We start from the raw sequence: 13,502 nt of genomic DNA, 5'->3' as shown, positions 1-13,502 counted from the left end.
TTTCTTACCTAAACAGATCATTACAGTTGATGGGAAGTTTGTAGAACTGGATGTTCTGGGGGAAGGGAAGAGAGGGGAGAGGCAGTAGTATGGGGGAGGGTGGATAGACAGAGGAAGACTGGCTCCTATGTTTCTGATGATGCTTCTGGTGCTGCCTTTCCCAATGATATAGTGGGTGTTGTTTTTCTTTTTCTTTTTTTTTCTCCCAAGCCAACTGGAAGTTTAATCGCTCCTCAGGAAGAGAGGCCACTGAAGAACAGGACTGGTGTGACAGGTCATGAATGGGGTGCACGGGCCCACTGTCAGCTTGTCACCAAATGGCCACCTCTGGGAGAGGTAGCAGCAGGAGGGAGGATCTGTCCCTGGAGACCCCATGCAGACTGAGGAATGAGGGGGAGGGGAAGAACACAGATACTTCAGTTTCTAAGACTGATGGGCATGGAATGTATTCTAAAGGGAATGGAATGGCAAAGGTCCAGGAATGAGAAAGGGAAGAGAGGTTGAGTTATACCCCGGAAAGGCAGAGGATCCAGGGTTGGGGAGGAGTAGTGCAAAGACTTGTGGTCACAGAATTAGGGAGGGGGAGATGGGATCTAGGATTAGCTGTATGAGGGTCTGGAATTGGAACCCATATATACATTTCAGGTAAAGAAATTGGTCCTAGGGTCCTTCATGACTGGGAGAGGAAGTGGGGAGAGGGAATGTTGGTCAGTCTATGGGGCTGGGGGGTCAGTCCAGCTTCAGGAACTCCTGTAGGGTGTTCTGTTCCACAGCCTCCATAAAGAGCTCATAGTCACCACAGTATTTGTTCCCATTGCATATTTGGGGGGGAGATGTCCTTGGGGTCCCCAACCAGGGTCCTCATAGCCTCCTGAAGGGCATTGTCCTGGGAGATAGCCATCAGTTCATACTGGATCCACTTCCAGTCCAGGATGCCAATCACCTCACTCTGCTGGGACTTGATCTCCTGGGAACTGGAGATTGAGGTGCTGTAAACCCAGAGAGGACCCAACGATAGCTGTTTACTTTGACATTTTCCCCAACCAGACCCTGGGGAACTGATTGGTGAATTAACTGTGAGAATATTTAGCCATAAGAGACTAATGGACTATGTTTTGTGTCCTTTAGACTGCACCTTGGTAGTTGTGGTGAATTGTCTTGTAGGACTAGTAATTTAAGCCATCTCCCAAGTTCTGCTAAGGGGATTTACTCATAACTCAGTTAATTTTCAAAATTGCCAGAAGGAATTGAATTTTGTGGATTAAAAATGACTTTCTTTCCAATGGAAAAAGGATGAATGTAGAAGATGGAGATGTGCACTGCCCTTGCAATTTGAATCAGTTCCTTATGTATCAGAAATAAGGCATTTATAAAAGAAAAACTTGTTGCAGGGACTTTGTTCTAGTTAACTGTTAGTTACATTGGTTTTGTTTTTGCAACAAGCTTTTAATTTTATGGAACCAAAATTGTCCATTTTCTTTTCTCTAATTCTTTCTATCCCTTTGGTCAAGAACTCTCTCCAACCGTAGATTCAAAAGGTATGTTCTTCTTTGTCTAATTATTTTTTTGTCATATTCTTTTTTACCTAAATGGCTTGATATTATAAATCAGTTTTATTTCTTTTATTCCCCATGTATTTTTAAGTTTTATTTTTTACATATTTAAAATCTGTTCTTATCCTTCCCCCCAATGAATTTATTTATAATTTGACCATTTATATCTGTCAGGCTTAAAACTTATCTTGATATATAGTATATGATGTTGATTTAACACTTAATTTTGGTAAACTGCTTTCTAGTACTTCTATCAAAAGTGAATCCTAACTGAGGAAGCTGTGGCCTTTAGGTGAATTGAATACTAAGCGATTAGGTTCATTTTCTTTTATATATGTGTGTGTGTGTGTGTGTGTGTGTGTGTGTGTGTGTGTGTGTGTGTGTGTATTTACACTTTAAATTCTGAACTGTCTCCTTTACTTCCTCCCTATCCCACTTTAGAGAAGACCACCATTTGACACATGTGTGTGTACATGTGTATGTTTGTCATTTCTTTCTCTGGAGGTGGAATAGCATCTTCCTTTTTTGGTCTTTTGTAGTTGATTTGAGTCTAACATTCAGAATAACTTGTTCACAGATGTTCTTTATATAATATTGCTGTTACTGTATATACAGCATTCTCTTGGTTTTGTCCATTTTACTCTTCATTATTTAAAGCAAATCTTTCTGTGTTTTTCTAAAATCAGCCTGCTCATCATTTTTTTTTTAAAATTTATTTTCAGGTTTCATCATTCACTTCCACAAAATTTTAAATTTCAGATTTTCTTCCCATTTCCTCCTTCCGCCTACTCCAGTACAGCTGGTATTCTGGTAACCCTTTCCTCCAATCTGCCTTCTATTCTGTTAACTACCCCTCCCCCCCCATCTCCTTCCCTTCTATTTTCTTGTAGGGCAAGATGGATTTCTATATCCCACTGCTTATATATCTTTTTTCCTAGTTGTATGTAAAAACAAATTTTAACATTCATTTTTAAAGCTTTGAATTCCACATCCTTTCCCTTCCCCCCTTCTCATCTACCCTCATTGAGCAATTCAATATAGGTTATACATAGCCATGCAAAACATTTTCATAACAGTCATGTTGTGAAAGACTAACTATGTTTCCTTCTATCCTGTCCTGTCCTCCATTTATTCACTTCTCTCCTTTGACCTGTCCCTGTACCAAAGTATTTGCTTCCGATTACCACTTCCCCCAATCTGCTGTCCCTTCTGTTATCCCCCCTCTCTTATCCCCTTCCCTTCTGCTTTCCTACAGAGTAAGATAGACTTCCATACCCAATTGAGTGTGTGTAATATTCCCTCCTGAAGCCAAATCCAGTGAAATGAAGGTTCACTTATTCCCTCTCATCTTCCCATTCTTCTGAGCTTTTTCTTACCTCTTTTATGTGAGATGATTTACTACATTCTGCCTCTTCCTTTCTCTTTCTCCTAGTACCTTCCTCTCAACACTTAATTTTCTTTTTTAGATATCATCCCTTTGTGCCAGGCCTAGAGGCCTGTATTGGGCTACCCGAGTTTTTCTTACCTGTCCCAGGTCTTCGGTTGGCCAAACCGGATAAACATATGAGAGAAAGGACGTTCCAGAGTCGAACAAGGGTTGAGCTTTATTTCAGGGTCTAGTTACAAGTGCAGGGGGTCTTCCTTAGGAGGAAGAGGGGGAGATTTCCTAAGGAGGCTAAGCTTAAGGGATTGGAAGTAGAAGTACAAGCGGGGAGAGAGGGGGAGGGGAGAGAGGAAAGAAAAGAAGCGGAGCCTACTGTCCTCTTTGGCTCCACACGTGCTAAGAGAGCTTTCAGGCTTCCTCAATCCTACTTAACCTTCAGCCACACAGTTTGCATCTCAATACCGTGCTGTTAGGTAACTAGGTGTGCTCCAATCCGGGACAATCTCGAGGGCAGGGAGACTCCACCCATCACGTATCTCCCCGGGAGAGGCGGAAATACCTGAGCTAGCCGAGCTAGCTCAGTCTGACCTTCTTGAACCCCCGCTGTTCATGGAGGGCCTCGTAAGACTCTAAGATTTAGAAGTCCCACTTTTACCCGCCCGAGACTGTCCACACGGAATTGAGCTTCCAATCCCAACACCTTTGTACTCTTGCTTGTCATTTCTTATAGCATAGTAGTACTATTTCATCCCAGGCATATACCAAAACTTGTTTAGCCATTCCCCAGTTGATGGGCATTTCCTCAGTTTCCAGTTCTTTGCTTCCACCAAGAGAGCTGCTACAAATATTTCAGAACTCAGAGGTTCTTTTTCCTTTTTCCCTGATCACCTTGGGAAACAGACCTAATACCACTGTATTAGGTCAAAGTGTATATACAGTTTTATAATTTTGGGTATAATTAATTCTAGGTTGCTCTCCAAAATAGTTGGATCACTTCACAGTTCCACCAGCAACTGTTGTTAGTGTCCCAGTTTTTCTGTGTACCCTGCAGCATTTGCATTTTTCCCTTATTTCATTTTAGCTAATCTGATAGGTGTGAGATGGTATCTCAGAGTTGTTTTAATTTGCATTTATCTAATCAATAATGATTTTTCCTTCAAATGATAAGAGGTATCTACCTGAAACTACCAGCCAACAGTATTTTAATGGAAATAAGCTAGAAGCCTTCCCAGTAAGATCAGGAGTAAAGGAAGGATGTCCATTACCACCAATATTATTTAATATTATATTAAGAATTAGAATTAGGAATTAGAAATACTGCTAGCAGTAGCAGTAAGAGAAGAAAAAGAAATTGAAGGAGTCGGGATGAAGTCAGGTAATGAAGCTATCTCTTTTTGCAGACTATATTATGATTTACTTGGAAAATCCTAGAGATTGAACAAAAACTAGTTGAAACAATAAAAGCAGAACATTAGGTTCATTTTCTTCTGTATGTCTTGTACCTAATCTATTCCAATGATTGATCTCTCTTTTTTAACTAGTACTAAATTGTTTTAATGATTATTTCTTTGTAGTATAATTTATTATCTGGTTCTTTATTCTCTCCCCCCATTATTTCTCTTAAAATTTATGACATTTTATTCCTTCAAATTTTAATGTTCCCCTCGCAGCTGCATAAGGTAATCCTTTGGTAGTGTGGTATGATGCTACATTAGTTAATTTATTATATTGACTCAGCCCACATGTGAGCAATTACTGTTTCTCTATTTAGATCTATTTTTGTTTCCGTTCAGGGTGTTTTCTAATTGTTTTCAAATCATGAACATTTAAGCACCTACTATGTTCTGGGTACTGTGTCAGGAGAGAAAAGGTTTAGGGGGCAAGATAACGTGTTCTGTTTTGGACATTGAGTTTAAGATATAACTGAACATCCAGTTTGAGAAGGTTGTTGGAAATGAGAGATTGGAGGTTATCAGAACATTTGGGGCAGGATAGGTTGATTTGAGAATCATCAGCCTGGAGAGGGTAATTGAATTCATTTCATAAAGTTCCTGGTTTTGTCTGTAGGTAAACTTTATATACTCTGTAATTATTTCTATCTCTTTCTTTTGGGTTTTGTTTAGATTTATTTTATGTCCTGAAACTTTGCTGAAGTTATCATTTAATTAATTTTTTAGTAGTTTCTGTAGGGTCCTCTATAAACCATCATCAAATCTTCAAAAAGTAATTAACTGTTTTCTCTTTGCCTGTGATTATTTCATATATTTCTTTTCCTTGTCTTACTGCTATAACTAGCATTACTAGCACTATTAAATATAATATTGGATGATGCTTTTACATAGATATTGGTTGGTTGGTCTTCGTTCTTGAAGAGGACCAAAATGACATCACTATGATAAAGTCAAGTTTCAATGTGCCCAACTGTGGCTGATTAACCATATTTAGGAAGGTTCCATTAATTCCGTTGTTTTCTAGTATTTTTGAGTGGTTGTATTTTGTTAAAAGCTTTTATTTGGCATTTATTGATAAAACATGATTATTGTTGTCAATGTATTTTTTGTGTTTATAGTTACAGTATTGAATCAACTCTATAATTCTGGTATAGATCCAGTCTAGTCCTAGAGTATAATCTTTTTATGTTTATCCATTTTGTTATTTTATTTATATTTTTTGTGTCAGAGCTTATTTGCTTAGTAATTAATAGCTTTCTTTCTCTGTTGTAATTCTGTTGGGATTATCAAAACCATATTTGATATTAGAAGAAATTTGGTAGGGATAACTCTCATGCTGGTACCCTGGTAGTTCAGGTTTCTTTTGGACATGAAATAAGGTACTAGCAGTTCATTAATAGTTGACAAAAGGAGGTTAGTCTTTATGTAGCAAGAATATGGAATAAGGATGCTGGAGTTCTTCTATGTCTGGATAAATGGAATGTTAGTCAAGGTCAATAAGCATTTATTAAGTACCTACTATATATGTACCAGATACTGTGTTTAGTTCTTGGGATACAAAGAAAGGCAGAACACAGTTACTGCTCTCTTGGAACTCACAGTATAATGAATCTTTTCAGGGATTCAAAATCTGGTTTGTCATTTACTACCAAAGTGTCCTTGGCCATATTGCTGAATGAGGAATCCAACCAGATGGCTGTGAAAGTTTTTTCAAGCACTATATCTGTGACTATGATTACCCTTATATCCTTTCACTTTCTTTTCTCTATTTCAGTCCTCTTTTCTTTATTTCCCTCTCCCCCATTTAATTCGCCAAAATAGGACCTTTTTTTGGTGTTTGTTTTATCTAATGAAATTATGTTTGTCATTAAGAATCAAATGAATGTAGTAATTTTAAGAAAAATTTCTATTTATCGCCTTTTTTTTTTTTCTGTGTGACCCTTGAGAGTCTTTTTTCCTACCATCCACCAAAGTGACTTTCTCTTCATTCCTCCTGGAATCTGAATGGACAGATTCCTTTTTAGCCTTAAAATGAAGGATTATTAGCCTTATAGCTCCAGGGGTTGGTAGAATTATTCAGAGAAGGACTGAAAAGGGAAGAAGCCAAGTTAATTTGTTCTCAGAAATGTCATGGATGATTAAAATTTTCACATCCCCTTAAGATTCTGTTGAACAAGAGTGAACATATACCTTTGTTGTAGATTAAAAATTAGTTGATCAGATAAATATTTATTTAAGCACATTTATTTCACCATATAGGAGTAACTATTTAGAAATTTATAATTTTAAGTTTTAAAAGTAGAAGCTATTTAATTAAGTGATTATGAGAGAGTGATAATGGGTAACATGCTAATAATAACTAAGATTTCCTTGATTATGGAGTGAGACCCTGGACTCACTCTCCTATAGCAAAAGACTGACTAGAGTGCCCATTTAGGGGCTTATATGTCCCCTTATGAAGATGGTATGACTTTTTATAATACCATCACTTGAGTCCCCATGAGTTCCATTTAACCAATCAATACCAATTTTCTTGTCCAAGATTATTTACTATGAAGATAGAGCAGTAACAGAAGTACAGACATTTCCCTCAACATCTACGGGCACTTTTCCCTGTACCACTTCAATACTTGGGGAAGTCAGGATTTAACTTAAAGCATTAGTTCCACCAAATTTCCCTTCCAAGTGCAGAATACCTATTGGATGAGTCTCCATCTGAACTACTCTTGAGTTAGAACCTCAGCACTATTTGCTGCTGGGCTGCAAAACCAGCAGTGGACATACCAGCTCCCAAACTTTTGGTGGCTCACTGTCTGACATTTTAAAATTCTGAAGGTTGTTGTAGCTGTCTCCAGGATTCCACGTAAAATCTAGAAAGAATACGAAAAGAGGCAAAGAACAGAGGCCTGTATTCATGGGTCATGTGTTGGCCTCAGATAGAGATAAAGACCTTGAGCCTTTCTCCCCAGAGAGGGCTTACAGCATCTTTGTCACACCAAATCTTAGGCAGTCAGGAAAGAAGCACAGCAGGAAAGTTGTTGTGGCTGGTTGGAGGTTTGTGAATGCTTCCTGTTCTGGCTCCACAGCCTGTCAGAATGACTTCTCTTCACTGGGCAGTTAGTAGACCAGAATCCGTGACAGAATATCTGCACATGGTCAAAAGCAGGGAGCAGAGGCCTTCTGTTACACATCTTTATGCCTTTTAAGAACCAGGCTCCCCAACTGTCCTAGTATGCTGTTCATATTTACCAGTTGTCTTTACACTTCCCCATATTTATATAGAATTGACTCATGATCTGCGAAAATATAATAGTTCTGGCTATACTTATATGAAACAAATATTTTTTTCATTTCAGAGCTAAAAATCATAATATTCATTAAATTACTCCAGATCTCTGATAATCAGATCACTCAAGAGATTAGTAGAAGTGGGAGTATGTGACTTTTCCCCTTGTTTTTATAACGTTTCTGATAATATAATTCATTTTTAGTAACTGAAGTGTTTTGTGTTGTTTTGTTTTATATTTAATACCTTTAAAGGATGAAACACTAAATTGATTTTTATAATCTAGTCTTCTCATAAGGTAAAAAGCAAGTATAAGGTATAAAGCCATTATGTTTTTGTAATAATTAAAAAAAATTTGTTTTCATTTTAGGCTAGAAATTTACATACAGGAGAGTTGGCTGCAGTAAAAATCATCAAATTGGAGCCTGGTAAGTTCCATATCCTTCAAAACTATTAATGCATATTTTCCTATTAGAGTGAATAAACAAATATGATGATGTTTTTAAAAAAATTTCTTATGTCTTCTTGCCTTTACGTTTTCCTCCTTCCCAGATTAGGTCAATGTGCTTTTAGATGTTTCACCAAGATAAATATGCATCATTTATTAAGACTGAGTTAAATCTTTTATGCTCCTTGGTTTATGGTTAAACATGGCTTGTATATTGGATATGATCTTTAATTAGTAAATAAAAATAATTCAAAATTTACTTATTGTTTATACTGAGAGCTTATAAGTAAAAATAAAATATCACTTTGTAATTTCAAAATTAATAGGTTATACAGCTGGCAAGTGTATTCTCAACTAACTGATGGATTTATATAATTTTATCTTTTTTATACAAAAGGTAGAGGGGAGATAACCAGTTTATTACTTGATTAATCTTAGTTTAAAGATAACAAACACCAATAATTTTATCATTGATAGAAATAATGATGTTGGTCTGTTAATCTCTAATAAGAAAAGTTGCCTATAATTGAATAAAATGTTCATTTTTGCACTTGATTAAACAAAGAGCATTCTACCTCTTGTGGACCTGTGAACTTTGCCATATAGAGAAAGGATGTGGATACATAATATATATTATATTTTTGGAGTGTTTAAAGTATTTTGGGTTTCAAAAATCACTTAGAACATTATGTAATTAGGTAAGTGTATGATTGAAATAGTAAATGGTGGAGTCTTTCCAGGATATATTCTGGAATGACAAATAGTATACTTTTTATTTCCTGGGAGGTACAAATTATTTTAACATTTTTAGTATTTTTTCTAACACTTAGATCCTGGGCTCCTACAGTGCGTTTGATTGTCATGGAAATATGATTCATAGAATCATAGATGTATGAGTCATCCTCTGCCTTTGAGTTGGTTCATATCACATGTTCTAGCATCATTGAATGTATGTACTGTTCTGTTTTGATTTAGATTTAGGGAGAAAGCCATTCTGGCTTAGTACTTTTAACGTAGTACCATATATATTATAAATTTAATTGGATCTCACAGTTTAAAATACTGCAATATCAAGAATATTCCAATAATGGATTAGCAATCAATATACCAAATAGGTAACATGAATATTGTTAATGAGAAAAAATTGCAGTTCAAAGTAAACTTTTGTTATGTCATGAATCTCTAAAAGTCCTTTAACATACAAAGAGTAATTTACCTCATGATGATACTGTATCCCTGGCTGTCCTTTCCAGTTCTGACTATACTTTTATTCATACCCCCTGACTCACTGGTCTTGGTAGGGGCAATTAAATACTCCTTGTTCTCTGTTGCCAAGTCCAGATTCTCTCTCTGTCACCCTGAAACTTCTCTTTTGAGATTTATTCAATTCAAAATGATCACTCAGTCTAGATTCTGGTAGCTTTATCTAATCCTCAGTATGTTCTCCCTCCTTTCTCGACGAGTTCAGTGCCTAGATTATGTAGTCTTCCTCTCCAATCCAACTCTTTTTCTTCATTCTAGGAAACTTCAAACATATCTGTTGATGTTTCCTCAAATACCCTAACATCCCAGTTACTCCTAACTTTCTCAGTCTGCTCAAATCACATGATATATTTTTCTACACAGAGATAGTAGTATCCTTGATCTTGCTGTGAACCACATATATTCCATTTCTTTGTTCAAGAACTTTAAATTTCCTTTAACTGATCATAATATTTTATCTTTTCATCTCTCCTTATGTCTCACTCCTCCTGAACCTATTCTTTGTGACCTCTTCCCCTTAGTACTGTTCAGGTATTTTAGCTATTCTCCTCCCTTCCCAAGTGTTGAGCCTTTGAACTAGTTTAATTCTACACTATGTTCTGATCTTGAATACTTTGATGAATTGTCCTTATTTTACCAAACATACTTCGCCAAATTCCAACTCTGCATTACTCCCACCATTAGTCTCATCTTTGCTCCTAGACTCAGGTGCTGCTGAATAGAAATGGAGGAAATCATGAAGCTAAAGGACAAGACTGATTTTTCTCAGTCATTTATTAGATAGTCTCTGTGATTACAGTATTTTTCATTTATTGGCTGTTGCTCTATTATTTTATTATAGAAAGTTTATTAAGGAACTCCTTCATAGTTTGTGGGGTTGTAGAAGAACTCATTAACATCTCCTTTATTTTACTTAAGTTTATTTTTTGAATTTGAACTTACCAAGCAAAGAAAAGAACATTTCCATATACAAAATAGAACACCAAAAGAGGATTGTATATGAAACCATGAGTCTCCATGCCATAATCCTTGCTTTTAAAAAACTAGAGAGTAATTTCAGTACTTTACCTTCTATGCTTTTTTCTGAACTTCCTTCTGTTCTCTCCTGTGTATGTTTTAAAATGGCCCTCATCTTTTTTTTTTTTTTGGCATCCCCCTCATTACTCTTAACTCCCCTTTCCTCCTCATCAAAAATCAAAGAAAAATTCTTGTAACAAATAAGCAGAGTCAAATGAAACAAATTTATATAGTGAGCATGTCCAAAAATGTGCTTTTCCTTCTACACTTTGAGTCCATTCCTTCTCTGTTAGGAGATGGGTAGCATTTTATTTTATTTTATTTTAAAAAAAATTAATGTATTTGTTTTCAGTTTTCTACAATCACTTCTATATATCTTAGATTTTTTTCCTCCTCTCTCCCCTTCCCTCCTTCCTCCCCAAGATGGCGTGCAATCTTATATAGGTTCTACACATACATTTGTATAAAATACATTTTTACCTTAGTCATGTTACATAGAAGAATTAAAATGAATGGGAGAAACCATAAAACAAAACAAAACATAACACACAAGAAAATGATCTGCTTCATTCTGCAATCCAATTCCATAGTTCTTTCTTTGGATGTGGAAGGCATTTTGCCTCAAGAGTCTATTGGGATTTTTTTAGGTCCTTGCATTGCTGTGAAGGGCTAAGTCTACCAGAAAAATTCCTTACACATTGTGGTTGTTGCTGTGTTCAAGGTTCTCCTGGTTCTGCTCCTTTCACTCAGCATCAGTTCATATAAGTCCTTCCAGGCCTCTCTGAAGTCTTCCTCTTCATCATTTCTTATAGCCCAGTAGTATTCCATTACATTCATATATCACAGCTTGTTTAGCCATTCCCCAGTTGATGGGCATCCCCTTGATTGGGGTGTTCTTGGCCACCACAAAGAGAGCTGCTATAAATATTTTTATACATATGGGACCCTTTCCCATTTTTATGATCTCTTGGGGATACAGTCCTAGAAGCGATATTGCTGGGTCAAAGGGTGTGCACATTTTTGTAGCCCTTTGGGCATAGTTCCAAATTGCTCTCCAGAATGGTTGGATTAGCTCACAGCTCCACCAACAATGAATTAGTGTTCCAACTCTCCCACATCTTCTCCAACATTGATCATCTTCCTGTTTGCCAGTCTGCTAGGTGTGATGTGGTACCTCAGAGTTGTTTTGATTTTCATCTCTCTAATCAATAGTGATTTAAAGCATTTTTTCATATGACTATAGATAGCTTTAATTTTTTGCTTTGAAAACTGCCTGTTCATATCCTTTGACCATTTATCAGTTGGGGGATGACTTGTAGTCTTGTAAATTTGACTCGATTCTCCCTATATTTTAGAAATGAGGCCTTTATCAGAGATACTAGTTGTAAAAATTCTTTCCCAGTTTTCTGCTTCCCTCCTAATCTTGGTTGCAGTTGGTTTGTTTGTGCAAAAACTTTTCAATTTAATGTAATCAAAATTAGACATTTTGCACTTCATAATGTTCTCTATCTCTTGTTTGGTCAAAAATTCATCTATTCTCCATAAATCTGACAAATAACACTATTCTTTGCTCCCCTAATTTGTTTATAGTATAGTATAGTTTATACCTAGATTATGTACCCATTTGGACTTTATTCTTGTGTATGGTGTCAGGCATTGATCTATACCCAGTTTCCGCCACACTGTTATCCAGTTTTCCCAGCAATTTTTGTCAAACAGTGAGTTCTTATCCCAGAAGCTGGGGTGCTTGGGTTTATCAAACAGTAGTTTACTATATTCATTAACTACTGTGTCTTGAGTACCTAACCTATTCCACTGGTCTACCCCTCTATTTCTTAGCCAGTACCAAGTGCTTTTGATAATTGCTGCTTTATAATATAATTTGAGATCTAATAGGGCTAGGCCACCTTCCCTAGCATTTCTTTTCATTAGTTAATCCATTCTGCTATCCATATCTATTTTATGGGAGAGTTCATCCCATTCACATTTACAGTTTTGATTACTATCTGTGTCTTTCCCTCCAGCTTCTTTCCCCTCCCCCACCCCCATTTATGCTTTTAGTTCTGCCTTCTCCCTTCCCCTCCACAATAGGGTTTTAATTTGACCACTGCCTCCCTCAGTCTTCCCTCCCTGCTTTCAACCCCCCCCCCTTTTATTCCCCTTTTCCTTTACTACTTCCCTCCCTTTTAGCATCCCTTCCCTTTTCTTTCCACTTTCCCCTCCTGCCTATAAAACTAGTTAGATTTCTATATTTAACTGAGTTTGTTGTTCCCTCCTTGAACCATATCAGATGAGAATGAATCTCAAACGGTGCTCATCTTCCTCCCCTCTTTCCCTCTACTGTAATATGTTTTTGTGCCTCTTCCTGTGATGTAATTTACCTTTTTCTACCTTCTCCTTTTCACATCTCCCATTACAAACCCTTCGCACACTTAAATAATGTTTTTATCATCACATCATTTAATTTATGCCCACTCTATGTATAACCCTTTTAAATATCATAATAAATATGAAATTCTCAAGATTAATAAGTATCATCTTCCCTTATAGGATGTAAACAGTTTGCCCACAATTGAATACCAAGTTGTTTTTTTTTTCCTGTTTACCTTTTTATGCCTCTCTTGAGACTTGTGTTTGAAGATCGGATTTTCTATTGAGTTCTGATCTTTTCATCAAGAAGGTCTGGAAATCCCTTATTTCATTGAATGTCCATCTCCTTGCCTGAAATATTACGGAATATCATATTCCAGTCCCTCAGATCTTTTAATGTAGAAGCTGCAAGGTCCTATGTGATCCTGATTGTAGCTCCTCGATATTTGAATTGTTTCTTTCTGATTTCCTGTAGTTTTTTCTCTTTCACTTGATAGTTCTGGAATTTGGCAATGGTATTTCTCAAGGACTTTTCCTGGGGAAATATTCTCTGAGTTTTTCAAGGTCACCAAGGGGAGTAGGATAGCATTTAACGATCACTCTGCCATCTTGACTCCCAGAAGTTCAAGTAGGTAACTTACAGGCATTTAATCTGTGGGCTGATAGTGTCAGGGGCAGCTACTGCAGTTACCTGGGGTTCTGCGATTCTCTCTCAGTCACTTCCACTAGA

General features: G+C 36.7%; 1 protein-coding gene across 3 annotated transcripts in view; it reads left to right on the top strand.

The window, feature by feature from the left end:
* Nucleotides 1–13,502, top strand: part of MAP4K5 (mitogen-activated protein kinase kinase kinase kinase 5) — a 164,968-nt gene that overhangs the window by 25,281 nt on the left and 126,185 nt on the right. For 2 of the 3 annotated variants that reach the window (XM_072629792.1, XM_072629794.1), the window contains exon 3: nt 8,045–8,102. In XM_072629792.1, coding sequence (XP_072485893.1) covers nt 8,045–8,102 — 58 coding nt within the window. Of the gene's footprint in view, nt 1–1,517; nt 1,539–8,044; nt 8,103–13,502 lie in introns of those variants that run through there. The other variant, XM_072629793.1, reaches the window with a different exon arrangement.

This window comes from Notamacropus eugenii, chromosome 1, assembly GCF_028372415.1.
Source record: "Notamacropus eugenii isolate mMacEug1 chromosome 1, mMacEug1.pri_v2, whole genome shotgun sequence".
Classification (NCBI taxonomy): domain Eukaryota; kingdom Metazoa; phylum Chordata; class Mammalia; order Diprotodontia; family Macropodidae; genus Notamacropus; species Notamacropus eugenii.
The sequence above is the reverse complement of the archived record's forward strand: the minus strand, read 5'-3'. Positions and strand labels throughout refer to the sequence as shown.